General features: G+C 35.6%; 1 protein-coding gene across 1 annotated transcript in view; it reads left to right on the forward strand.

Moving 5' to 3' along the window:
- LOC107600786 (cell surface glycoprotein MUC18-like) overlaps positions 1–18,114 on the forward strand; it is a 75,182-nt gene extending 57,068 nt beyond the window's left edge. Inside the window, exons 2-14 of the mRNA XM_016292754.1 lie at positions 6,012–6,136; positions 7,305–7,530; positions 7,607–7,677; positions 7,776–7,863; positions 9,415–9,594; positions 10,323–10,450; positions 10,682–10,760; positions 11,674–11,804; positions 11,891–12,038; positions 13,234–13,272; positions 14,144–14,273; positions 17,118–17,247; positions 17,360–18,114. Coding sequence (XP_016148240.1) covers positions 6,012–6,136; positions 7,305–7,530; positions 7,607–7,677; positions 7,776–7,863; positions 9,415–9,594; positions 10,323–10,450; positions 10,682–10,760; positions 11,674–11,804; positions 11,891–12,038; positions 13,234–13,272; positions 14,144–14,273; positions 17,118–17,247; positions 17,360–17,380 — 1,496 coding nt within the window. The 3' untranslated portion in view covers positions 17,381–18,114. The remainder of the gene's footprint in view (positions 1–6,011; positions 6,137–7,304; positions 7,531–7,606; positions 7,678–7,775; positions 7,864–9,414; positions 9,595–10,322; positions 10,451–10,681; positions 10,761–11,673; positions 11,805–11,890; positions 12,039–13,233; positions 13,273–14,143; positions 14,274–17,117; positions 17,248–17,359) is intronic.
- Positions 18,115–25,433: the final 7,319 nt, after the last annotated feature.

The raw sequence follows: 25,433 nt of genomic DNA on the forward strand, positions 1-25,433 counted from the left end.
TTGGGGGGGGGGGGGGTAGTAGGGCTCCAGCCGTAGTAGCCGAGGCTGGGGCCGCGGCCTCGGAGGCTGCTCCGCTGCTTCCCATGTGTTATTTCCAATGATCCCAGGTGTGTCTCCTTAGTACCTCGTCATCCTGTGTTTAAAAGTCTGAGTCCTTTGAGTTATTGTTGTCCAGTATTGTTTGTTTATGTCAATTCCCTTGTGCTACGTGTGATTCCCCACGATGTAAATAAACTCCTTGGTTTGTACTCCTGGTCTCCTGGTTTCCTCATTCCGTGCTCCTCACAGTAGCAACCCGTGACAAGAACTTGGCAGACTTTTTTTAGACTGGATTTTTAAAAGCTCTTTACTGGGAACACTGACTGACCCTCTTCTTTCTCTCTCTCAGATAAGAAAACACCATGTAGGTCTTTGCCTCAGATCTCCTTTGACAAGATATCCTGCACCTTTGCTAATCGGATTATCCGGCCATGTTAAAGGAAAAATCATTGTCAACTTGTTTGTTTCAGGCTATTTCAGAAATATTTGTTGGAGAAGATAAGAAAAACACCACTTGAGGCAAACAATGAACTTCTGTTCACCTTTCTGTTTACCTGAAGACTTAAACAGGGGCATATGTGAGATACTTCAGGATGTTTTAAGCTTAGATAAGGTTTGGAGACAATCGGGGAGAAGGAGATTTGCTCCCCAGGTGTGGGAACAATGGCTTGTATCTGAAGGCCATGGGTGGATGGACGCAGTCGGGGGGCCTCAGTGAAGCTGTGCTAAAGGACAGCGAGGTCTGAGCAAATAGGGCCAGCGTCTTAGTCACAATAAGTGAGGCGGCTGCTCTCGGCTGGGGTGGGGTGGTCGAGGGAGGGTGCGAGAGAGAAAGGCATCAGCCCTGAAAATGGGGTGTGAATGCAGAATGGGACCAGTGGGATGTGACTTTCAGTTTAATAAGGCTTTGTGTGTGTGTGTGTGGGGGGGGGTCAAATAGCTGTACTTTAGGGACCAAATTGTGTACAGACGTTGTAAAACCTGAGAAAATCTCCCACTGGGGAAATCCTCAAAGGTTAAAATGGTTTATTAATAAAGTTATTTTTTTAAATTCTAAATATATAATAAGTTCGTTTTTAGAAGCAGGATGTTGGTTGGGGTTAGTCTGAAGTAAGTACGATCAGCTTTATATAGGCTAAAAACTCTAGTTATGGTATGTCCACATTTAGATAGCTAAACATGTGTGTCTTCAGACTTTTACTAGAAATATCCACATATGAACTGACGTTTCTGTGATATTATGTTTTCATAGTTCTGATATGTCCTTTAAATGACATTTGTGGCTATAGTCCGTATCTAGTTTGAAAAGCTCTATGTATAAGTATATCAGTACTTTTGTCTTGTTTAGAATAAAAAAATAAAAAGATCTAAACATATTTAAAACTAAATGAATTTATCCAATAAGCAAATTGCATAAAAAAAAATCATTTTTAAAAAGTATTTGTTTTGACATTGTTTTGAGTATAATTTAATATGGCAGAATAAATGTATTTTATTTGGTCTAGTGGCAGATTTTTTCAAATTTTTCAAATGCAAGCTCAATTTCATGACTTAATATGAAAGTTTTACTTCATAACAAAGCGCATTGCTCATAAGTATCGTTGCATTCTCAGAATTGCCGCAAGAGGAGCCATAGTAGTGCAAGTTGTCTTCTTCTGTGGTCGGTTTTAATTTTTTGGTCAATTCATGGGTTGAGGGTTTTGCTGATTAGCATGGTTGTTAGCCCCTGCTGGAAGATGTAATAGCTGCAGCATCTGGGTCCAGCATCTTTCCGTATACGGAGCCTCGCACATGATATGCAAGGGAAAAAAATATTGAGAAAAAGAAATAATAAAACATTTCCATGATTAAATTAAAACAATGGAATGAAATCACAATTAATGTCAGATTATTAAATATTAAGTAGTAGTTAATCACATTAACACATTATGTAATTGCCGTACACTTTACTCCCATATATATGCGATTCATTCAGTCAGCCGATTTCTCCACAATGTACTTTCTCCAAAATGCTGCTGTAATGATCATGTCATCTGAGGACTATACTTAACTAGTTTTGCTTTATTTGATGTTTGATTCATTAAGGGTTTGATTCGTTGCTCTTACGTCATACTCCAGGGTTTCTTTGCACATTTATGTACATACACAATCGAAAACGGCGCTGATATATATACTGTATATACATTGTGTCCAAGAGCATAATCTATGGAAGTCCACATGTCAGACTAACAGGAAACTATGCTTCTAAACACAGGTTGAGAGCTGTATAATCCTTGAACTATGTTGGTAATGACTGAACTATTGTTGGCTATTGATGCTTTTGAGAAACTCTCTCCTGAGCAAGTTACTCAAACTAGTGAGCTGCTTGAATAATAACACATAAAGATTAAAGACACAAACATTTGAAGGGAAATCTATCACCCCCTTGAGGTCTGTTACCAATAGAGTGCAACTCTCAGGTTCAGGGAGTAAAAATGCCATTCAGTTTTTCCATAGGGAAATTGATTTTTTTAAAGATAACTTGTAAACCTTTAAAGACAGATCTGCCGTGAGCTCCAAGGTTGTTTATCGATGGCATATGCTTTTGTTGAAGCCAGCAGTTCTCATTATTTCAACTTATGTTTTAAATAATCGCATTTAACAGTTGAATCCTTTGTGAACCAATCAGACGAGCCAAACGAGCGCTGAGCTCCAGCCATTCCCATGAAGCACTGCAAATGATATATGATATATATGCATATTTTTCAATAAAATTAAAATATATGTATTCTATATATACACAATCAGCAACTATAAATGGATATTTCTCCATCATTTTTAATTCAATTAAGTCATTCACAATGGTTCATGGGATTGTAGTTCTCATTAAAGACAGTTTGTACGAACAGTTTGTACTGTTTTGATTCTCCTTGTAGCTGGTTGGCTTGGTTCAGGGCTTATAGCACTTTAACAAAGACTTTTTAAAAATCTAATACACTCTATTCAAGATCACACATTAGTATGTACTAAACCTAAACCTCATTCAATTATTAGTGCATCTTGTTTTAAGCAGTGCTTAGTGTTATTCATTGAACAAAGATAGTGATTAAGGATAAGATTTGTGCGGTTTTGAGGTGAAATTCAGAAAACCATGTCTCATTGCTCACTCAATCACAAACACACCGTGAGCTCCGAGGCTAACCCATCTCGGGTGTTGTTGACACAGCCAGACCCCCTCCAGCAGTAGCTGTGCCACTGACCTCACACCGCTGAGGGGAGGGAGACAAGTGATGAGGTTGTTGTGTAGCAGCTTCACCCCTGATCCCTCGCCAACGTTTCTCTCCTCCACCAGTCACTCGCCAAGGACGTGGAAATCCCATAATAACCCGTCTCCACGGCACCCCACCAGTCCAGCTCCCTACTTCCCAGATGTTTCCAATTAAAAAGGAGGCCTTTCAGTCCGAGCCTATTTTCTGCATGCTGAGAGAAAGAGCGGGAGAGAGACAGAGAGCAGGTTGCAGAGAGATAGAAAGGCTGAAGGGAGGAAAAAATGACTTTCTTTTAATATAAAAAGGCCGTTGAGGGCAGAGAGTGACATTTAAAAAAAAGTCACAGTGGCTGGACGCTTGTTTTGATCGCGGATATCTGAGGAACGGAAGATGAGAAGATGAATGGTATCGCTCATGTCTGAGTCAGACAAAGATTTTCAGATTAAAATCACGCCTGTGGTCACAAATTCTGGGTCTTGTTTTTAGAAATGCTGTTCTTTCTCTGCTTCATTGAAGGTGTGCTGCCAAACATAATCATGACACACAAAAGACACATGGTCTGTATTTTTTCAGTTGGTGTGGTGGCAGCCGCCGACAGGTCTGTGTTTGCCACTCAAAACCTCAATGTTGCTACAAAAGAGATGGCCAGAAAGTAAAGAGAGGGAGGATTTTAAATGAATAGTTCACCCAAAAATTAAAATTGTGCCTTTATTTACTCTGCCTCACACACAAGTGTTCCACACACAAAGCTATTGTCTGGATTCAGAAGACTTGGATTATAGTACACAAGCCATACCTTTTGGTACTATTATATCGGACCAACCCAGTAATTTCTATTGTATGGAAAAGAGCAGCTTGGGCATTTTGCTAAATATCTTATTTTGTGCTACATTAAAAATAAATTAATGAATTGATGAATGAATGACAGTACACTACTATTCAAACATTTGGGATTAGTAATATTGTTTTTTTTTTTTTAAAGATGCATTTGTTCGATTAAAAATACAATAAAAACAGCAATATTGTGAAATATTGTAACAGTTTAAAATAATTATTTTCTAAATGCCATAAAATGCCTTTTATTCCTGTGATGGTGAAGAACTGATTACTTATTTGAAATGTGTTTATAACTTTACTTTATTTCCCTTTAGATCAATGTAATGTATCCTTGCTGAACAAAGTATAAATAAATAAAATCTTACTGACCCCAAACTTTTGCATTTGCAAAACTTTTGGTTTTGTGCATTAATAATTCATAATTTCAGGGGTTTTTGGGTGAACTATCCATGTAACGACAATTTTTACAAAACCATTCAATAACTTTTGTATTGTTAACTTATTTGTCAAAATAATTCTTATTTGTAAAGTCTCGCTCCTCTCAGTTCTCATTACTGTAATGCAGAATCTCATTCTCTGTACAGTTAATTAATACAGTAAGAAATAAAAAAAAATATTTTAAAGTACTGGGCACATTATAGTAATAAGAATATGGAAGAAAAATTAGCTTAACTGTTTTTAATATGTCACAATGCAAAGAAATAAAAAGTTATTTCTTTCTAACATGGACATTTTTTGTGAGATTCAGCTTAGTTTAAATGCATATGAATAGTTTTTCATATTCTTGCAAAGACAATCCACTTTATGCATTATGAAGTAAGTTAATGGGCCATGTTTTATCCTTTGCTTTCCATGAAAATGTATTTGAGAGCCATAACATGTAATAGGTTGTATGGGGAATAGCTTGTATGGAGTTAATGATTTTGCCTATTTTCCTATGATTCGGTCAGCGCTGATGTGGTATGGTGGCCTAGAGCATTCTTCAAAGTAATATTGCCAGCCATGTGAAGCTGTGCCAGTGCGGTTTAGCTTTCAACTTCTGTGAGATCAATGCATCTACAAATGTGGGTCATCAGCAAGGCTGCAGAGAAGCTGCCTGCAGAATTACACTAAAAGTTCTGCAGGATTTACATTCCTCAGTCAATTTATGCACCTCTTACACCCCATTGTGTATTTGTTTACTAAATATATTGTCTAATTTGATTATGCTTTTTTCTATCAATACATCTGACGGATGTGCATTGGAATTACATTGATTTCCCCCAACAAACAGAGCCGGAAAATTGAAAAGAGCTGCATAGATACCATGTGAGCTGTCCTGAGAACAACCACAACAGGATAACAATGATTCGTTGACTGTCTGATGTTCTCAGTTGGCCCACATGCAATCCACAGTCACAGAATTCAAAAGCTTGATAACATCATCAACATGAAAACCTGAGTCACCAGCAATACCGTTAAATCTCGTCGTCATTGACAAACTTGTAGACATGCACCACGCCACCATGCCTTTCTCTGCTTTGGCTGATTATAATTTCATTTTCAGTTTCCCTCAGAATTCCCTCTTTTTACCATACTAAATCTAAATAATTTCACCCCTCAATCAGTGCAGAACATGCAAAAACAGTCCACAGTTCCGGCAAGCGCCTTGTCATCATGCACAGACTTCAAATTACCCTGAACAATTTTAACAAAGAGAGTGTTTTACTGCTGCTGGCCTATCATTAATAGGAGTGTAATTGAGTTTTCTTAAGGTTGTGGCTTAAACATTAGTACACAATCTAAAATGCATTAAAAGCTTGTTAATGTGTTTTTTTCACGTGTTGATAAAGCAGCCTTTGTTCTCACATGGCCTCAAGCTCACAATCTCTGTGTTTTCTTTGGCAGCTTGGGCGCTAGTGGATCTGAGGATGGAGGACACTGTAGAGGTTTACATGGACAAGTCTGCAGAAATCCCCTGCCTGTATAACTTCACCGAGCAGCCCATGATGGTCATAGTCCAGTGGTTTGTGGTGAGTCCTGAAATCTCTCAGGCTTTTTCACACTTTTTGATTTAAAGGGATAGTTCACCTTCAAATTCCTTCATTTCTTTTCCAAACCAATAGAATCTCTGTTCATCTTCGAAACACAATTGATATCAAAGATATTTTTAAAGAAACCTAGAAACCTTATGTCCATGCATTAAAAAGTCCACGCAACCAAAATGTAAACACTTCAAAATGTTCGCAAAGGCTCTAAAGAGACACATTTGTATGGAAGCTTGTTTCCATTACTAAATAAATTGTGACTTTTTATCTCACAATTTCTCAGAATTGCATGTTTATATCGCACAGTTCTGACTTTATAACACATTTGCAAGTTATAAAGTCAAAATTTGGAGATATAAACTCACAATTGTAAGAAAATAGTCAGTCTTTTTTCCCCTCAGAATTGGACTTTATAACTTGTAATTGCAAATTTATATCTCACAATTCTGAAAAACGAGTAAAAAAGACAGAATTGCGAGATATATACTCACAATTGCGAGAAAAAAAGGTCAAAATTGCGAGATATAAACTCGCAAATGCGAGAAAAGAAGTCAGAATTGCGAGTTTATGTCTCGCAATTCTGACTTTATTTCTCACAATTGCAAATTTACGAGGATGAATAAATGATGACAGAATTTCCATTTTTGGGTCAACTAAAGGCCCGTTCACACCAAGCACGATAACTAAAGATAACGATAAAGATATAGTTCTAAAAATCGTTCTCAATATTAAAGAATAGCATAGTTCACACCACATCTATAACGATAACGATACGGAGGAACGATATCATTGTGATCACTTTCAAAACTATTTTTTTCCAGCTGATGAACGATAAAACACTGACAGCCAATCAGAATCCATCCTGCTGTAACAAGCTCAAGAATTTAAAGCAGCAGACGCATGTGCTCTTAGAATAAACAGACGATATCGTTCGCTGGTGTGGACACTAATATCGTTATCTTTATAGTTATCGTTCTTGGTGTGAACGGGCCTTTAGACTTTAATGTGTCTGGATATGTAGATATGCGGATATGTGTGCTCAGGCTTCACCTGGCTGACGTAAAAATGATTAAAATGTCCCTTGGACTTACATTTGAATGAGGGACTCATATCTACAGACCATTTACCAAGTTTTACTTCCCATCATCCTCAGCGGGAACGTGAAGGTCATCGTGTCCGAATCTCATTCAGCGATCTGACCATGCAGAAGGTGGATGAGAACACGACCTACAGCGATCGTATCAGTGTGCGATCCAACAGTGATGGAGAAACTCTGACCATTCAGGATGTTAAGCTGTCTGATGAAAGAGAGTTTTTCTGTCAGGTCAGTGGATTGTCAGCAGGCAGTGAAGAGGGCAAGACTGTCTTGAAGGTTTTTGGTAAGTCTCTTCTCTCTAAACGGCTTGTTGCTTCTTTTCCTTCATTTATATGTAAATGTGAACTTGCTGTTTTCAGACCCCCCAGAGCCTCCCGTCATTGAAGGTATCCTCTCTGGAGTTTCTGTGTCCGGTGAATCCCCAGCTAAGGTACACCATGCTCTCAGATTCTCTCTGTGTGCATATATAATGTTTGTGTCAGTTATTTATGGTGGGTTTAAGCTGACACATTTTTTTTATTTGGTTAGATTGCATCTTGTGAGACCAGAGAAGGCTTTCCCAAGCCGAACATCACATGGTACCGTGATCACATCCCCATCCACCCCACTAGTGGCTGTGAGTAAAAAACACACAGATTTATTATCTATGTATTTTTGTCTATATATTATTATCATTGATTTATCTTTATAATTCAGTATAATATAATTTAAGTTATTTTATGTCATATTAATAATTTTATTTTATATGAATTAATTTGTATACAACCGTCCTAAAGTTGGGTCAGCAGGTTTTCTCTTATATTCTTGAGAGGTGTGTAATGCTAACAAAGGCTGATTTATTTAATCAAAAAGAAAAGGAAGACTCTAATATTGCAAAATATTTTTACAATTGAATTTACTAACCATTTTTATATATTTTAAAATGTAATTTATTCCTGTGGTGGCAAAGCTGAATTGTCAGCAGCCGTTACTCCAGTCTTCAGTGTCACATGATCCTTCAGAAATCATTCTAATATGCTGATTTACTTCTAAAGAAAAATGTCTTCTTACTAAAAATGTTGAAAACAGTTGTGCTGCTTAATATTTTTGTGGAAACCATAATACCTCTTTCGAACACAATTTATTTGAAATATAAATCTTTTGAAACAATGTAAAAGTCTTTGCTGTCACTTGGTCAGCTTAAATCATTCATCAGCTTCTGACCCCAAACATTTTTTGTAACAGTATGTAAGTATATAAACATTCATTACCCCTGCTGGAAAACCTAGAAAAACCAAACCTAAAGTAAACATCAAATCAAAACTGACCTTATTTACTTTCTTAATACAAATTCTTGTCATATTGTGCATGACTCATCAGTGCACATTATACAAAGAAAAACGGATTTATGTGTGTCATTTTACATTAAAATACAATAACTTGCTTCACATCTGAGACTAGAGATGTACATATGTTAAAATTCTAAAAAGCCAAAAAAAAATGTTTATGTTGTGGTCATTAACTGATGAGTGGCGATAAATAAATTGCAAATTTGGTGCAAATTTTGGCTCTTGTCCAACCTAAAAGCTGAAATTAATTGTTTTAAATGCCACAAAAGAATATTAAGCATCACAATATTATAATGTACAGAGATTTGAAATTTGCTAAAAATTACATTTAACCTTGTAATTTTAAGTGAGTGTTAGATGACAATCAAGGTAATCTATATGTAAAATATGGTAAATGAGCATGCACAATTAATGGTCTAATATCTTAATAGCTTATATTGATTAATTAGAAAAATCTTTATTATTCACAATCCACTAATGGCCAATTAAGAAAATCCCATTTTGAGTTGCAGACACGTTTGATGTTTACTTGAGAGCAGTAGCTGGTTATTAGGTCATTAGCTGGTCCAGGCTGTATTCGATGTTTGGTCAGCTGGACTACCATTTAGTGGAATCTGTATCAGCCTGGTAGACCATCTTGGTCAAGCTGTTTTGAGCTGGTAGGCCACACTAGACAAGCAACAGTGTTCCAAAAACCAGCTAGACTCCTTAAGATGGTATGCCCTGTTTTTTCCAGCAGGGTTTATATGAAGAATTAAGATCTGTTTCCTCTTAAAGGTTGCCACTAATGTGAATGTATGTCTGGTTGTGTGTGTGTGTGTGTGTGTGTTTCATGCCAGTGGCGAACATGGTAACTCTACTGACGAGGGAATCCAGTGGTCTATATACAGTGCAGAGTGAGTTGCATTATAAGGTGACCAAGGAAGACAAAGACGCCCACTTTTCCTGTGAAGTTAGCTATTTTGTCCCAGGAGCTGTCAGGACATCCGAGTCCAAAGGCATCAATATTACAGTTCACTGTAAGTCCATTTATGAATGAGAGTTTTTGATGAAGTGAAATGTGATATATTCAAACTCTTGCAGCGGTGACTAGCTAAATAACACTGCTTGAATGCATGGATTTTTGTTGTCTGTTGCACTGTGCTGGGTGCTGGTCTAAAATCCCACTTCACATACCTGCATATACATCATATTTGATCTCACTGGCTATGATTCTATCTTTTCACAGTATTTTCACTTTAATTGTCGAAAAAAACGAAATTATTTGAAGCTGATATTAACACTTTTTTGCGAATATAAGGTTATAAGAGCACATTAGATCTGCCAGATCTGCCATGGTTTTGCAGAAAAGGACTTGTATTTTCTTGTTTCATGTTTTTTATATTTCAGATAGCTTTAGAATGTCACAGACAGCGCTGAGTAGATTACTTACAAATTGTAGCCCCTTACTGATTAAAGATTACATGATAAAAAATTGTAATTAGTAATCTATTAGATTACACATGTTAAGTAATCTAATCAGACTACTTTTTTGACTATTTTACTTTTGACTCACATTGATTTAAATAGAATTATTTTGTACCACACTGATATAAAAATAGAACGATGACACACCTACAAGGGTCTTTGCTTTGTCAGCATTGACTAAATAACTGAATATGAGAATTATGTTGCCTTAGCAAGATACATTTGAATGAAATCAAATTCATGGCCCCTTGCTCTTTGTGTATGTGCATATGTCATATAGACCCCACGACCAGTGTGGAGATATGGAAAGAATCGCCGGAGGGCTTGGTCAAAGAGGGGGACACAGTGGAGCTCCGTTGTCAAGGCGATGGGAACCCCCCAGCACCCATCATTTTCAACCGAGAACAAGTGAGAATAGCCTCTTTTTTCTCTTTTATTTGGACCCGTTTTTTTCTGAATGGGAGGCTGTAAACCATTGAGAAGAAGCAGACATAGTAGACATCTGGCCCAGATAATGTGCTTGATATGCACAGGATGAACAGTACCATTACTGATTTGTAGCTTTAAGTGTGTGTTTAATATGCATTTGTTTTAATGACAATATGACAAAATGACAACAGGGGTTCTCAAATGTTTCAGATGGCAGAATTAAAGCAAAAATCAGAGAAGTACCAATTATCTCAAAACAACTACCTGCAGTTTTCAATAGCGCAAAAAAGCCAGTCTATAAATGTGCCAAATTGCTTTTTTTTACTGAAATACTGACATCTTTTTACTTTTATTTTTTTACTGAAATAACTCATTAATTAGCTAATGAACCTTAGATTGTTTCCTAGCTAAAACAAATTAGACTAAACCCCTACATACTCGCATAAATGTCAGTGTTCAATAATGTTTCACTACTGAAGTGAGACAAATTAACACTAATTAGTCCAGAAATAATGTTAAAATAATCATAGAGTTAATTCTTTGTCTTACATAATTAATCCATCAAAGAACCCAACGATGGTGCTTTTTGACAATTACTGTATATTACATAATTATAACGTCTAATAATTTTTATATATATAGTTCTAATTGGTCTCTGAAGGGCAGTGTTATTTTAGTATTATTTACATAACATAATTTTGTTAAATTTGCTGCTTTGTGTTTTATTTTCAAAGCAACATTTCTCATTTTTCTTGAAGTTTTTCGTCTAATATTTATGTTCAGCCGGCATTGTAGTCTACTCTACCAGGATCAGGAAACAGTCCTCCATAAAATGCTGCACACATCTGAATATTTGGGTTGAAGTGTTCTGGAACAGTGTTGTAAATACAACTTAACCACTGATTTCTAGTCGTGTCCTCTTTTGGAAGGTCAATCAAAGTAGTTTCGCTTTCACAACGAAACACAGCGTCACACACGGCGGGCTAGAGAGAGCGGAGGAGGGCTTGCAGCAACCACATGTGACGACCCCGGGCTGGACTCGATCCGGCGATCCACAGCGCAAAGTTGACTTTACAGATCTTCTTTATGCACCAAGAGTTTGTAACACTCCAAGGAGAAAGGAAAAATTGAAATTGCATTATATGACCCCCTTAACATCAGCATATATTTAGTTAAAATTGTTACTGGATCTGTTCCTCCAGGGTCGCCTCAGATGAAGGATGCGGAGAGAGAGATTGAGCTGACGGAGAAAGTAGGGGGTTGGGTGAATTTGAGCTGTGAGGCGAGAGGTTATCCCAGACCCACCATCACCTGGAGCATCACCGGCAGTCAGGTAACACTGATTTCCTCTCAGCCATCTGCTTATGTTACACTGAGCCGTGGATTGACGCTTTTGTCTTGTTTGTGTGTGTGTTGTAGTCTCAGAGCTGGCGTGAGGTTGTTAAAAGAGAGATTGAGGATCAAGTCTACAGCGTTGTGATGCTTAAAGTCACCACTGACACGGTTGCTGTCTGCAATTCAACAAACGACTTCGGAATAGAGACCAAGACTTACAGCATCAGGCGCAGTAAGAGTCGATTTCCCTTATTTACACGGCAAATCAGGACTTCCAGTTGATCATTAATAATAAATTGTATAATAGTAATGATTATTAATCACTATTATTAATCATGATCATAAATGTGACATTAAAATATAACTGACTAAATCTATTCTAATTATAAACATAATATTTATTTTAATATAAATGTAATATCTATACATAGATTACTATGTACAATTTTATACTTAGTGCTGTCAAAATTAATACGTCAGCACAGGCGATTAATTTTTTCAGTTTAACACGTTAAAAATGTTTAATGCAGTTAACACAGGGGTGGAGCTAGTGTGGGCCAACCCACTCAACTGCTGCTGCTTCTGTCTCAAATGCAAAAAAAATTGCGTTTATTTAGACGCAGAACGTTTTTATAACCACATCAAACTGGAGACAGAGACGATACTGGCCTTCAGTCATAAAAAAACATGCCATTAAACAAATATTTAAAATATACTGTCTTTATGTTGTTTGTACATTAATTTAAGGATTGAATGTGAAATTATTTCAGTGAAAAAATATTTAAAAATTTATAATATTAGGTGGAATTAATCATGATTAATCGCGATTAATTTCAGAATAAATGTGCGATTACTTATTAAATTTTTTTAATCGATTGACTGCACTATTTTATACATTACTTATTTTATAGTAAAGTGTGAAATTGATAATATTTCATTTAATATTCATGTATGTATTTAATTTTTTATTCATTTTTACATTTTAATTTATTCTTCAAGTGTTTTGTCTGTTAATTTTTTTAATGCCACTTATTAGTCACTTATGCTCACAAAGGCTATATTTATTTGATCAAAAATACATTAAAAACAAAAGTAATATTGTGAAATATTGTTACAATTTAAAATAACTGTTTTCCAATTTGGTGGTAAAGCTGAATTTTCAGAATCATTACTCCAGTCTTCAGTGTCACATGATCCTTCAGAAATCCTTCTATTATTATAAGTGTTAAAACCAGTTGTGCTGCTTAATATTTTTGTGAAAACGTACTGTTGTAACGTCTTTATTTTTTAAAGACATGGCTCATCATCAGATTTATAATATAATTTTAACCATGCAATTTATTTTGAACTTTTAAATGAATAGGATATGTTTGAATATTGGTTGTTTGGAATAAAATTTTTTAATGATGTCTGTTGTTTTCTCCCAGTTCCATTCTCCCAGACTCCAACAGCTAGAAAAACTTCAGGTACCATTTTTTCCCATTTTCTGTCTCTCTATTTGGCTGTTAGAAAGGATCGTATGCTTTAAATCAACACCCAGTCCATTTCATCCCTGCAAAATCCAACCCTAACAAACAATGAAAGATCATCTAATGTACTTGAATAATTCATTGATTTGATATGGCGAAGCCTCCACAGCAGCTAACCGCTTGGCTCTTCATGTCGGCCTCTGGGCATATTTACAATTCTGTGTGAAGAAAAGTCACAGAGCAAAAAAAGCAAGCAAAAATTGAAGCAGGCATTCATTCAGATAGCAGGGGCAGATCCAGCACAGAATGTTTTCCAAGTTGAATGTATAATTAGTTCTATGCAAATATTTTAACAAATGTTTTGAAGTGCTGGGCTGCAACTGAGACTGTTAAACTATTATGGTGAAGATTGTGGTGGCGGCCTGCTGTTTTATTGAGTAGATTTAACTCATAAAATTCATTCCCAGACAATTGTTTGTCGTCTCTGTGTTTATTTATAGCATTTGATGACGCTTCCTCTGAATGGCGCACCTTAATTTTCTTTATTTGACTCTGAGGAATATGAGTCTCATTTAATTTGACTAAAACACTCTAATTATACGTTTCATACCAAACTCGTCTCATATACTAGGGCATGTGGTGTGCGTTTTGAATACAAATGTTGCTGCCTTTGTTAAAAAGTGCAGTGTAATGTGTCCTTCAGTGCTCTTTTTGTGATTTAAGATGGTATTTCACTTTTGTATTTTGCCTGAAAGCATGTTAATTTAAGCATGAATTAATTGTGTCTTGTTGAAATGCTAATAGTTCATTGGGAATTATGCATCAGTCAGTCATACCAATGTTGACATCTGTTGTTCTCTCTCTCCAGTTGATAATAGTGGAGTGATTATTGTGGTGATTATTGTCAGCATCCTGTTGCTGGCCATCCTGGGCAGTGTCTTCTACTTCCTGTATAAAAAGGGCAAGTTTCCCTGTGGACGATCAGGCAAGCAAGAAATGTATGTAATACCTTTTCCTTCTGTCCAGTTTATTAGTAAACATTAGTACAGGGTTTTCAAAGTGGGGTCAGGGGACCCTCGGGGGCTGCAAGGAAGTGCTGGGAAATCTGTAGACAAGATTAGAGAAAAACAGTATAAAAACTACAGTTTAAATAAATAAATACATTTTTTTTTAATTATTAAAATAAATAATGAATACATCTAACATTACTGCACCGTAGTGAATAGAAAAAAAGCACAATAATGTAATATAATAAATCTTACACACAAATCTTTATAATGTATAAATGTATAGTTCCCTTTTTACATTTTAAATGTAATGATATTCTTTAAAATATCCTGTAGTACCATGTAAAAAAACATGGTAAATGACATATTCAGTACCATGGTACTATTACTATATTATTATTATTATTATTATTATTATTATACTAATAAGGTACCATTTAAAAGTTTGGGGTCAGCAAGATTTTTCTCAAATATAAGTCTCTTGTGTAAATACTACAATTTAATAACTGTGTTCTGTTTTTATATATTTTAATATACGAAATGTAATTTATTTGTGTGATGGCAAAGCTGATTTTTTTAAAAGCCATTACTCCAGTTTTCAGTGTCACATGATCCTTCAGAAATTATTCTAATGTGCTGATTTGCTGCTCAAGAAACATTTCCTATTATTAATGTTTAAAATCTGATAAATGTAAAGTTAAAAAGAACATTTCTTCGAAAATATTTTGTAACATTAGAAATGTCTTTACTGTCACTTGTGATCAATTTAATACATTCTTGCTGAAAAAAAATTATACTGACCTTAAACGTTTGAATGGTAATTAACATTAACCAATAAATAGTGTAAAAAAGAAAAAAAATGGTTTATGTCATGCTAAAGCATTTACTAATATTAATGTATAGACCCCGATAAAATGTTACAATTTTAGGAAAGAAATTAATATGTGACTTTTGATTATTTGTCTGCAAAAATAATTTCAAGCGTTTAAGCGTAATTTTTAGATCAAATAATCTTTTGATGATCATGAGAAACAAATTCTGTCAAGTGTGTCCAAACTTTTGTAGGGGTAATTTGATCAGACTTTCTAACAGCGAATTGCATATGCAATATATAACTCAGTACAGAAGTGCAGAAAAACATCTGTTGCAGTCTGGTGTATCGGGTAACACTTTAGAATAATGGTCCGTTGTTAAAAAGTAACTATGCAGGAAGTAATAGGTAGTACTACAATAACACTTAACTTAATACTATTAACTAATAGAGAAGCAAGATTAACTGAGCAGTAAGTAGTAGCAAATTTAGGACAAAGCTAGTTCCTTATTAGATATTTGATAATTACTAAAAAAATATATCCTCATTGAGAACTACTTGCGAACTATGACCAGTTAATAAAGAATAACCAATGAATTACTAATCACAACAGTAACGTCTTAAACGTGAACAATTGGGTTCTTTGTGGAAACTAATTTATGAATATGATATCCCCCAAATAAGTCGGCTACATTTTAAAATAGTGACTACTACTCTTACCAAAGGATGGATGCTCTCTGTTTATTTCAAACAAAAACATAAAATAATAATAAAAATAATTCATTTAAAAATGTTAATAATTAGGAACTGATTGAATTAGTTCACAATTATGAGCTTTAGTTTGTGTCAGTTCAGCAGTGTTGGGGGTAACTCATTACAATTAACGCGAGTTATGTAACACAATATTGTAATGCATTACTTTTAAAAGTAACTTTCCCCAACACTGCAGTTCAGTATGTCTCTGACTCCAAAGTGACAGTAGGCTGGAGAGGACTTTTCTTGAATATAAATAATGATGTTCTCTTGACAAAAACAATTCATATCCTTAATGAAGGCATCGACTGCATTTATATTGTGTTAAGCACAAAACCGCATATTCCAGATTACAGTGTCTGGTAAAAGATCACTAGTGCCTCACACAAATCAAATATGTTAAATAACTTATTAAATTACTTAGTAATTACCGAGTGGTTAAGGTGTTTTTCACTTTAAAATAATGGTCCAGATCACTAGTAGTTCCTGCAGGCTGACAAGGTAAAGCTTGAGTAATTAGTGAGAGGCTAATGTATTTTTCACTTTAAAGCTAAAGTGCTACTAAGGAACTACTAGTGATCTGGACCATTATTTTAAAGTGAAAAACACGTTAACCCCTCAGTAATTCATAAGTTATTTAACATATTTTTTATCGGACATACTGTACAGTCATACATTTGTGTGAAGCACTAGTGATATTTTACCAGTAGGTCTTTTGAAGTGGGATACATTGATACTGAACTGACACGAAGCAGAGATCATAATTGTGAACTAATTCAATCATGAGCTTGTCAGCATCACTTCTTAATTATTAACATTTTTAAGTGAATTTTCATTTTTATTATTATTCTATGTTTAAGTTTGAACATCCGTCCTTTGGTAAGAGTAGTAGTCACTATTTTAAAATGTAGCCGACTTATTTGGGGGATATCAAATTCATAAATTAGTTTCCACAAAGAACCCAATTGTTCACTTTTAAGACGTTACTGTTGTGATTAGTAATTAATTGGTTATTTATTAACTGGTCATAGTTCACAAGTGGTTCTCAATGAGGATATTTTTATTTAATAATGATCAATTATCTAATAAGGAACTAGCTTTGTCCTAAATTTGCTACTACTTACTGCTCAGTTAATCTTGCTTCTCTATTAGTTAATAGTATTAAGTTAAGTGTTAATGTAGTACTACCTATTACTTCCTGCATAGTTACTTGTTAACAACGGACCATTATTCTAAAGTGTTACCGTGTATGGGTGTGTTAATCTCTACAGCATTAATGCCTACAGCACCAAGGAGAAGACTAACAAAGATGACATTGTCGTAGAGATGAAGGCAAAAAAGACAGAGGAGTCTGTGCTACTGAAGGGCGTCAATGGGGAACAGAAACCTCCCAATGACCAGGTAACCATATATACTTGACTCTTGTTCAAAGAACATAGCATTTATCATGATGAGATGACCATTAGGAGCCTCTCTATAACTTTATTATGTGGCGATTTTTCCTGGAATAAAGAACAGCACCCTTAGCTCATAAGCGGAGACTTGTGGGCGACTAAAGATGGCGTCTGTACCTCCCTGCTGACCCAACAATCAAGTCTTAAGAGCTGGAGGACCTCTTGTGGAGCAGCCACCTCCTCTGGATAAAGTGGACTGTACTTTTGTATCTCGTGTGTGAGCAGCAGTATTCATGCTTGGATAAATGGGACGTAAGCGGTAAAGGAAGATCGTTCTCTGTTCTTCATTGTTTTTCTTCAACCATCGACCAATTTCAAGACCACGAGTTTCATCCTTTAAACACAAGCAAAATGAATTACTGAGTAAAAACATTCTTACACTCTGTCAGCACCACATTGCATCCCAAACCAATAGAATGTTGCAGGGATGATATATTTTTGTAGGCCAAAATCTGGAAATTAGTTTCCGGTTCCATCATTTTTTTGGTTAATTGTCTAAAAACAATGACTGTGGTTAATGCAAGCTGAGGGTATTCTATGACATAAAATACGGTAATCCAAAAGTCATTGGAAAAATCCTGTTGCGTTTTTGTCAAGGAAACAAGGGTGATGCTTACTTCCGGGTTGGCCTATGAAAATTATATCATCTCAAGCTGTTGCAGCAGGCGTGATGTTGGGATTAGTTCACTTCCAGAATAAATCCAAGATGCTCATGACTTTCTTTCTTCAGTCGAAAAGAAATTAAGGTTTTTGAGGAAAACATTCTAGGATTTATAGTGGACTTGAAGGGCAGCCAATGGGTTGAAGGTCCAAATTGCAGTTCCAAAGGGCTCTACACGATCCCAGCCGAGGAATAAGGGTCTTATCTAGTGAAACGATCAGTCATTTTCTGAAAAAAAACAAAAAAACAAATGTATATACTTTTTAACCACAAATGCTCTGCGATTGGAAAGGTCACGCGTGGTTAGTTCTTGATCTGTGTACATTGGTTCAAAAAGGTAGGGCAGGGCTCATTTTCTCCAACTTTAAAATCATTGTTTTACCTTTTATTTTTGTAAAGGGCGTTTAACTTTCTTTGCACGCTTGCTTTGTAAACACTGAGTCGGTACTTCTATGCCTGTCACACATTACCTTTCCTACGTGACTTTGTATCTGCTTGAAGTCGAGCTAGTGCTAGATGAGCATTTGTGGTTAAAAAGTATATATGTTTTGTTTGTTTGTTTGTTTGTTTGTTTGAAAATGACCGATCGTTTCACTAGACAAGACCCTTATTCCACGGCAGGGATCTTGTAGAGCCCTTTGAAGCTGCATTGAAACTGCAAATTTGACCTTCAACCTGTTGGCCTCCATTGAAGTCCACTATACGGAGAAAAATCCTGGAATGTTTTCCTCAAAAACCTTACTTTCTTTTCGACTGAAGAAAGAAAGAAATCTTGGATGACACAGGGTGAGTAAATGATCAGGAAATGTTTAGTCTGGAAGTGAACTAATCCTTTAATGCACTGATTTAAATGTGACCATTATGTAAAAATGGTTTTACTAATTAATTCATTCTGCTTGTTTCTCAAATGAGGCTCAATGTCCTTTTTAGACCACAAAAATGTATATAGTATAAATATGTTTAGCGATTGATCCTACTTGTGACCTTATTTGTTCCAGTTGTGCTTTTCTACGCTCTGCTCAGAAAATATTTTAGTTTTTCGGTCCTTGCATAATGCTGCAGAAAGCTTACTTGGATTTTTTTTTCTACTAACAAAAAAAGTTGATTTTGTTTTATGTACAGAACAGTTAGTCATCTCCTGATTTTCCAGTAAATCCCAATGGACCAAATAATAAATGTAAGTTTCAAGTTCCATTTCAAAGGCAGTTAATTAAAAACCCCACATTAAGACACTGAGAATAACAAATGTGAAGGCTTCATAAACACACAGTCCTTCATGATATTACGGAACCCCATCCAACTTAGATAAACGGATAAACATGAGTAATACTGAGCTGACACTTAATAGTGTGTGTACGGTCCAACTCAAACTACTGCAGAGCTCATGTACTGTTTGTAAATAGTCGTAGGGAAGGAAATTGTAGCTCTTTGTGTTTTGACTGCTGAGGGGAATTGCAGCTCCCTCTGTTTCTGCCTCAACTGCAGTGCCTGCGGAAATGTGTCTTCATTTCACATCAATGTTAGTTACACTGAAACCTTTGTGTTGTCTTGTTTGTTTTGCGCATGTCTTCGTATTTGGTGAAGGGGAAGTTTTGTTGTTTTCATAAATGCCATGAATAATAATACTTTTTATAAAGAGAAGCAGTACATTTAAAAACTTATGGCTCCTTTACATTTTTCACTTTTGTTACTTTAAGCTCATTTTTGAGACCTGTCATTCATGCGATTTGTTCTAGTGTGCAGAGTTTTCTTGTTTCTTCTTGTTGACTGTGGCTTTGGCTTTTACTTTTGTACATTAAAGACATGACACACATGTTATCTACATCAGTGCTTGAGGACGCTGGACTCAAATAACTTCAGGACTATTGTTACCACACTAAACCACGCTTGGACAATTAATATTTGATTCTAGCTGTGATCATGCATTCTTTTAGCCTCAAGTTGTGTTATGCTTAAATTCCATTGAAAAATCTAAAAAAGTACGCTGATTTGGTCCATTCTTGTGTTCAGCTTTTCCTCTAGAAGTCATGTTCACTTCACAGCCTTTGCGTATATCGAAGTATAACAGAAACACATGCACCTATTTTGTAAACTTCCATTGTCTAAATATTAGTGTGAGCCATTTGAGACTGTCAGAACACTGTCGAACCACTGCATACTACACTGGCAACTTTTCCCTGCCTGTCCTCGTGAGCAAATTATGTTGTAATAGTGCAAACTATCATTCTCATTGTAGATTGTTTGCAAACACAGTTACGCAATGTTTTATGTTTGATTTCACCTATGGTTATAAATTAAGTACTTGTGGTATGCGTTTGATGCTTGCATTTTTTTATATAATTTTTGGCCAAAAAATAAAGATATGTTACATTCAGTGTTTGTCTCCACTTCTTGGAAAGCTTCACTTTTGTTACATAATTTTCAGTGCAGGTCTTTCCTCCAGGTGTCCAGTTGTGTTTCCTCTGGCAGATCTGAATCCAGAAGAGTGTTTTTACAGAGGCTCTGTCTGCTGAGGAGAAGCATCCGGCTGCACTGACGACAGTATCTGCTGATACAAGCTAGTTTTGTTTAAATCAAGGTTTCCATGATAGCCTATCTGTTACTGAGATGACTACTTGCAAAGGGTACATTTACATTTGTCATTCAGTCTCACTGAAGGTATTGCTCTTAATTACTGTGTTATTCAGAGTTTAATTATGTAGTGCTGAATATAAAAGATGTAGCCTATACCAGACAATGAAATGAGAAAACGTTTGAGTCACTCTTGTTTATAACAGTAATGAGAAATGTCTGAAAGACATGACCAAAGTCATGAAATATATTTAATTCAACCTAATTTAGTTTTCAGACTCGCTCACTCTACTCAGTTTTATAACTATGTGAAACTGAAATAAATATAGAGGAAGGCTGCCCTCTACATTTCGCTAAAATAACACACCGGGCTCGAGCTGTCCTGGATCAGAATTTATTTGTACAAACATGACTCACACATTATCGACTTGAACTCAGTGTGACATTCCTGCATGTGGGTCCCCTGATCGGTAGCCTAACTTTTAAACTCTTTTTAACTTATTTGTGTGTGTGTGTGTGTGACCACTGATTAAGTTGTCTAATTGAACATTTTTTAATCTGTTTGTAATTCTCTTGCAGTTTTTAGTGACTTAATTCTTAAAACTTGTCGATATTGTGCTATTTTTCTCTTCTGTTTTATTTTGTTTCTCATTGCTGTTATTTGTTTCTGTCTATATTGTTTTGACCGTTAATGATAGATAGATAGATAGATAGATGATAGATAGATAGATAGATAGATAGATAGATAGATAGATAGATAGATAGATAGATAGATAGATAGATAGATAGATAGAAATAAAAGTGATTACCAATTTACACAAATTTAAACAAAAAAGCTTAATGTTCTAAAAAAAGGTTGGAATGTTTAATAATAACTGCCCAGTGATTTTATAAGTCAGTGCAAAATATCTGAGGACAACAGGAACTAATATGACATTTAAAAAAAAAGAGTTGAATATTTTACCATGTTTAATATTTGCTGATAGATAGATAGATAGATAGATAGATAGATAGATAGATAGATAGATAGAAATAAAAGTGATTACCAATTTACACAAATTTAAAAAAAAAAGCTTAATGTTCTAAAAAAAGGTTGGAATGTTTAATAATAACTGCCCAGTGATTTTATAAGTCAGTGCAAAATATCTGAGGACAACAGGAACTAATATGACATTTAAAAAAAAAAGAGTTGAATATTTTACCATGTTTAATATTTGCTTTGGGTTAAATATGTTTAATGATTTTGGTGATATTTTTCAGACGTTTGGTTACTGTTATAAACGAGTGACTCAAGTTTACCATGTCATTATAACAATTATGTGTGTGGTGTATTTCTTTCTTATTCAGCACTACAGAATTCAACTCAAAATAACACAGTAATTAAGAACAATATATTCAGTGAGACCAAATGACAGTCTTGCATTTTACTACCTAAGAACATGGGCAAAATGGCAGTTAATATGATTTATGTCTTTAAAAATGTTGAGGTTACTATTTTACCATGTTTAATATTACATTTGTTGTACGTGTATGAGAGCAGCAGAGAACAATCTTTCTATGTGAGATTAAATCTAATACAATATTAAATTGTGAGTTTAATATTTTTTTAACATTTTAATATTTATCTCTCTGAACACTGAGCATAATAAGTGTTCATTTATGAGGGCAGAAGAAATGTCTGAAAAAATGACCTTAATGCACATTGCTTTATCAATCATTATAAGCCATTGGATCTTCTTGAATGAACTTGAAAAGTGACAGCATCTAGATGTTTTTATTTACATTATACAACCAAAATATATGTTTAAAAGATTGAAAATTACAAGTTATTACTTCCAGGTCTCTGTTGGGAGGTAATAACATTGCTCTGTCCCAGATTATAGCTAAACTGGATGTGGGTTAATGCTGGGGCTCAGATACCTGGCCGTCCCCCATCCTCAGGACTCTCTTCAAGGGTAGCCTATAGAGGGAGGATGCTGGGAACATGTGTTGTGATTGTGGTCTTTAAGTCGGCCATTGAGGTACCAAAAAACATGCTTGCTTTAAAAAATAAATAAATAAAACAAAACTTAGACTCTGAAAATAACGTTTTATTTTGTTTGGTTTTTTTCCCCTCGAAGTATAACATGAGTAAAGTTTGAGAACAAACTTTGAGGTTGACTTGAGAAAGCTGAGCCTGAACATTTGAAGCAGTTGTAAAGGTTAAAGTTTGAAAGTTTAGATAGCTAGATTAGTTAGATATTAATAGCATGTTGCTAGCATGATTTAGCACATTGCTAACATGATTTAACATGTGGTTAGCATGTTTTAGCATTATTAACATGTTACCATGCTGCTAACGTGTTTCTAACATGATTAGCATGTTACTAGCATGATTATCATGATTAGTGTTGATAGCATGTTGGTGGGATGTTTCTAACATGATTAGCATGTTGGTAACATGTTTTAACAAGATAGCATGTTGTTAACATGTTTCTTGCATGACTAACATGTTGTTAGCATGCTAGAAAAGATAAAGCACACCAAGTCAGACAAGTCTTAAGGTCTAACCCAAGTTTGGTGGTTGTACTTTTAAAGTAGTTAGTGTTAGTGTTTAAATTAAGTTAGTGTTTAAATTTTGGCTCAGAAGAAGAAGAAGAAAAAAGAACAAGCTTAAATAGTAGATCAGAAAGTTGGCTCTCTCAAGCCAATTTAAATCATTCTTCTGATGGTACATTGACTTCTAATAAGACAAATGGCCTTTGTTTCTTTCCTACAGTCTCCCCCAAACGTCTGCTCTGGGAGTTTGAAAGTTTGCAAAAAGGGCGGATTGCCTTATGGCAGCAACAATTCTGCGTTGGAATTCGCATACTCTCTAATAGTCCAGGTGATATGTGAAAATAATGTTCACTTTTTCATAAAAGCATGAAACTTCTTACACTTGTATAGTTTGCAGCCCTAACCATTTTCAGAAATGGAGCCATCGCAAAAACTCCTCGTGGTTACCATGGCGGCCATTTTACTTTCCACCATAACCAAATTATGTATTTTGTGTCATATCTCCTGAACCAAACATGATAGCACAGAAAATGTTATGTCTACCCCTATGTTTGGATGGTCAAAGATTACAATGATACCATATACAGCAACATAAACTGTTCAGGTGAAGAGGTAATTGTGAAATCAGCAATGTGAGAAGGAAATCACAGTATCTGAGTATCACAGCATTTACAATAGTCCACATTAAATTTTTTTGATAATTAACTAGTATTTTATTCAATAATACATTAAAAGATTGTTTTCAAGAATATTATCATATAAAAAAAATCATCTCAGGTAAGTGTATTTTTCCTTACCTCTCAGGCAGAGTCAGGTAGGCGGTAGTATGTTTCCAATTTATTCTTGTTCTCTCTCAACAATGCTCTAACATCCAGTGGTGTATAAAGTACCTGAAAGCCATACTCAAGTAAAAGTACAGCTATCTTATCAGAAAATTACTTTGGTAGAAGTTGAAATCACCGTTTAAAATATTACTTGAGTAAAAGTATTAAAGTATGTGATATTTATTGTACTTAAGTACAAAATGTATTTTTTTAATCTTAAATGTACTTAAGTATTGAAAGTAAAAGGTACAAGTAATGCAAAATGGAAAAGAAGCAAATAGATATATATAAAAATTATTTCTGAGGGTGCTGAGCCTGTGGCTGTTCTGTACGCAAACATCAATGTCTTGAACTTTATGTGAGCCGCAACAGGTAGCCAGTGCAGGGAGATAAAGAGAGGAGTGAAGTGGGCCCTTTTGGGCTCATGGAAGACCAGTCATGCTGCTGCATTCTGAATCATTTGTTGAGGTTTGATTGCGCATGATGGAAGTTCAGCCAGAAGAGCATTGCAATAGTCCAGCCTAGAAATGACAAGGGCCTGGACAAGAAGTTGTGCAGCATGCTCTGTTTGGAAGGGCCTGATCCTCCTGATGTTGTGCAATGCAAACCTGTATGATCGAGATGTCTTTACAATATGGTCCTTGAAGGTCAGCTGGTCACCAAAGAATAATTTTTAATGAACCCATCAGGATGATGAAATCATGCTGTAGAGTTGGAGTGGCAGGGAAAACGAGAAGCTCAGTCTTTGCCAGGTTGAGCTGCAGATGATGTTCCTTCATCCATGCCGAGATGTTTGCAAGGTAGCCTGAGATCCATGCAGCTACTATTGGATTGTCTGGTTGAAATGAGAGATAGAGCTGTGTGTCATCAGCATAGCAATGGTAGGAGAAACCATGTGCTTGTATAATGGGTCCCAGTGATGTAGTGTATATGGTGAAGAGGAGGGGTCCAAGAACTGATCCCTGAGGAAACCCTGTGGCCAATTGATGTTCTTTGGATACCTCTCCCCCCAAGGATACCCTGAAAGACCTACCTGTAAGATAAGATTCAAACCAGTAAAGTGCAGATCCTGTGATGGCAGACAGGATAATCTGATGATTCACAGTGGCAGAGAGATCCAGAACTGATGATTTGGAATCAGCTTTCGCAATCTGCAGGTTTATACTGATCAACAGCAAAGCAGTCTCAGTTGAATGGCCGCTGCTGAAACCTGATTGGTTAACGTTCAGTTGGTCATTCTGTGAAAGAAATAATGTAACTGTGTCTATAAAGGTGTGAACCAAATGGTCCATTCCATTGGAATAACAAAGGAACAGCATTCCTCAGGAATGTCTTGTAGATTGCAGGATCTCCAGCGGGAAGGCCCTAACAGTATCTGTTGTTTCTAGCCCTTTTGTATCTTTAGGTATAAAAATCTATCCCACAGACAGAACTTTGGGAGAAGCTAGGATTCATACAAGGGTTAAGATTGTTTGAAGGAAGACATGCAAAACGTTGCTATTGAAGAACTGCTACACTACCATCTTCAATCAATTCTTC

The sequence above is a fragment of the Sinocyclocheilus grahami genome, unplaced genomic scaffold, assembly GCF_001515645.1.
Source record: "Sinocyclocheilus grahami isolate Dianchi unplaced genomic scaffold, SAMN03320097.WGS_v1.1 scaffold291.1, whole genome shotgun sequence".
Lineage (NCBI taxonomy): Eukaryota > Metazoa > Chordata > Actinopteri > Cypriniformes > Cyprinidae > Sinocyclocheilus > Sinocyclocheilus grahami.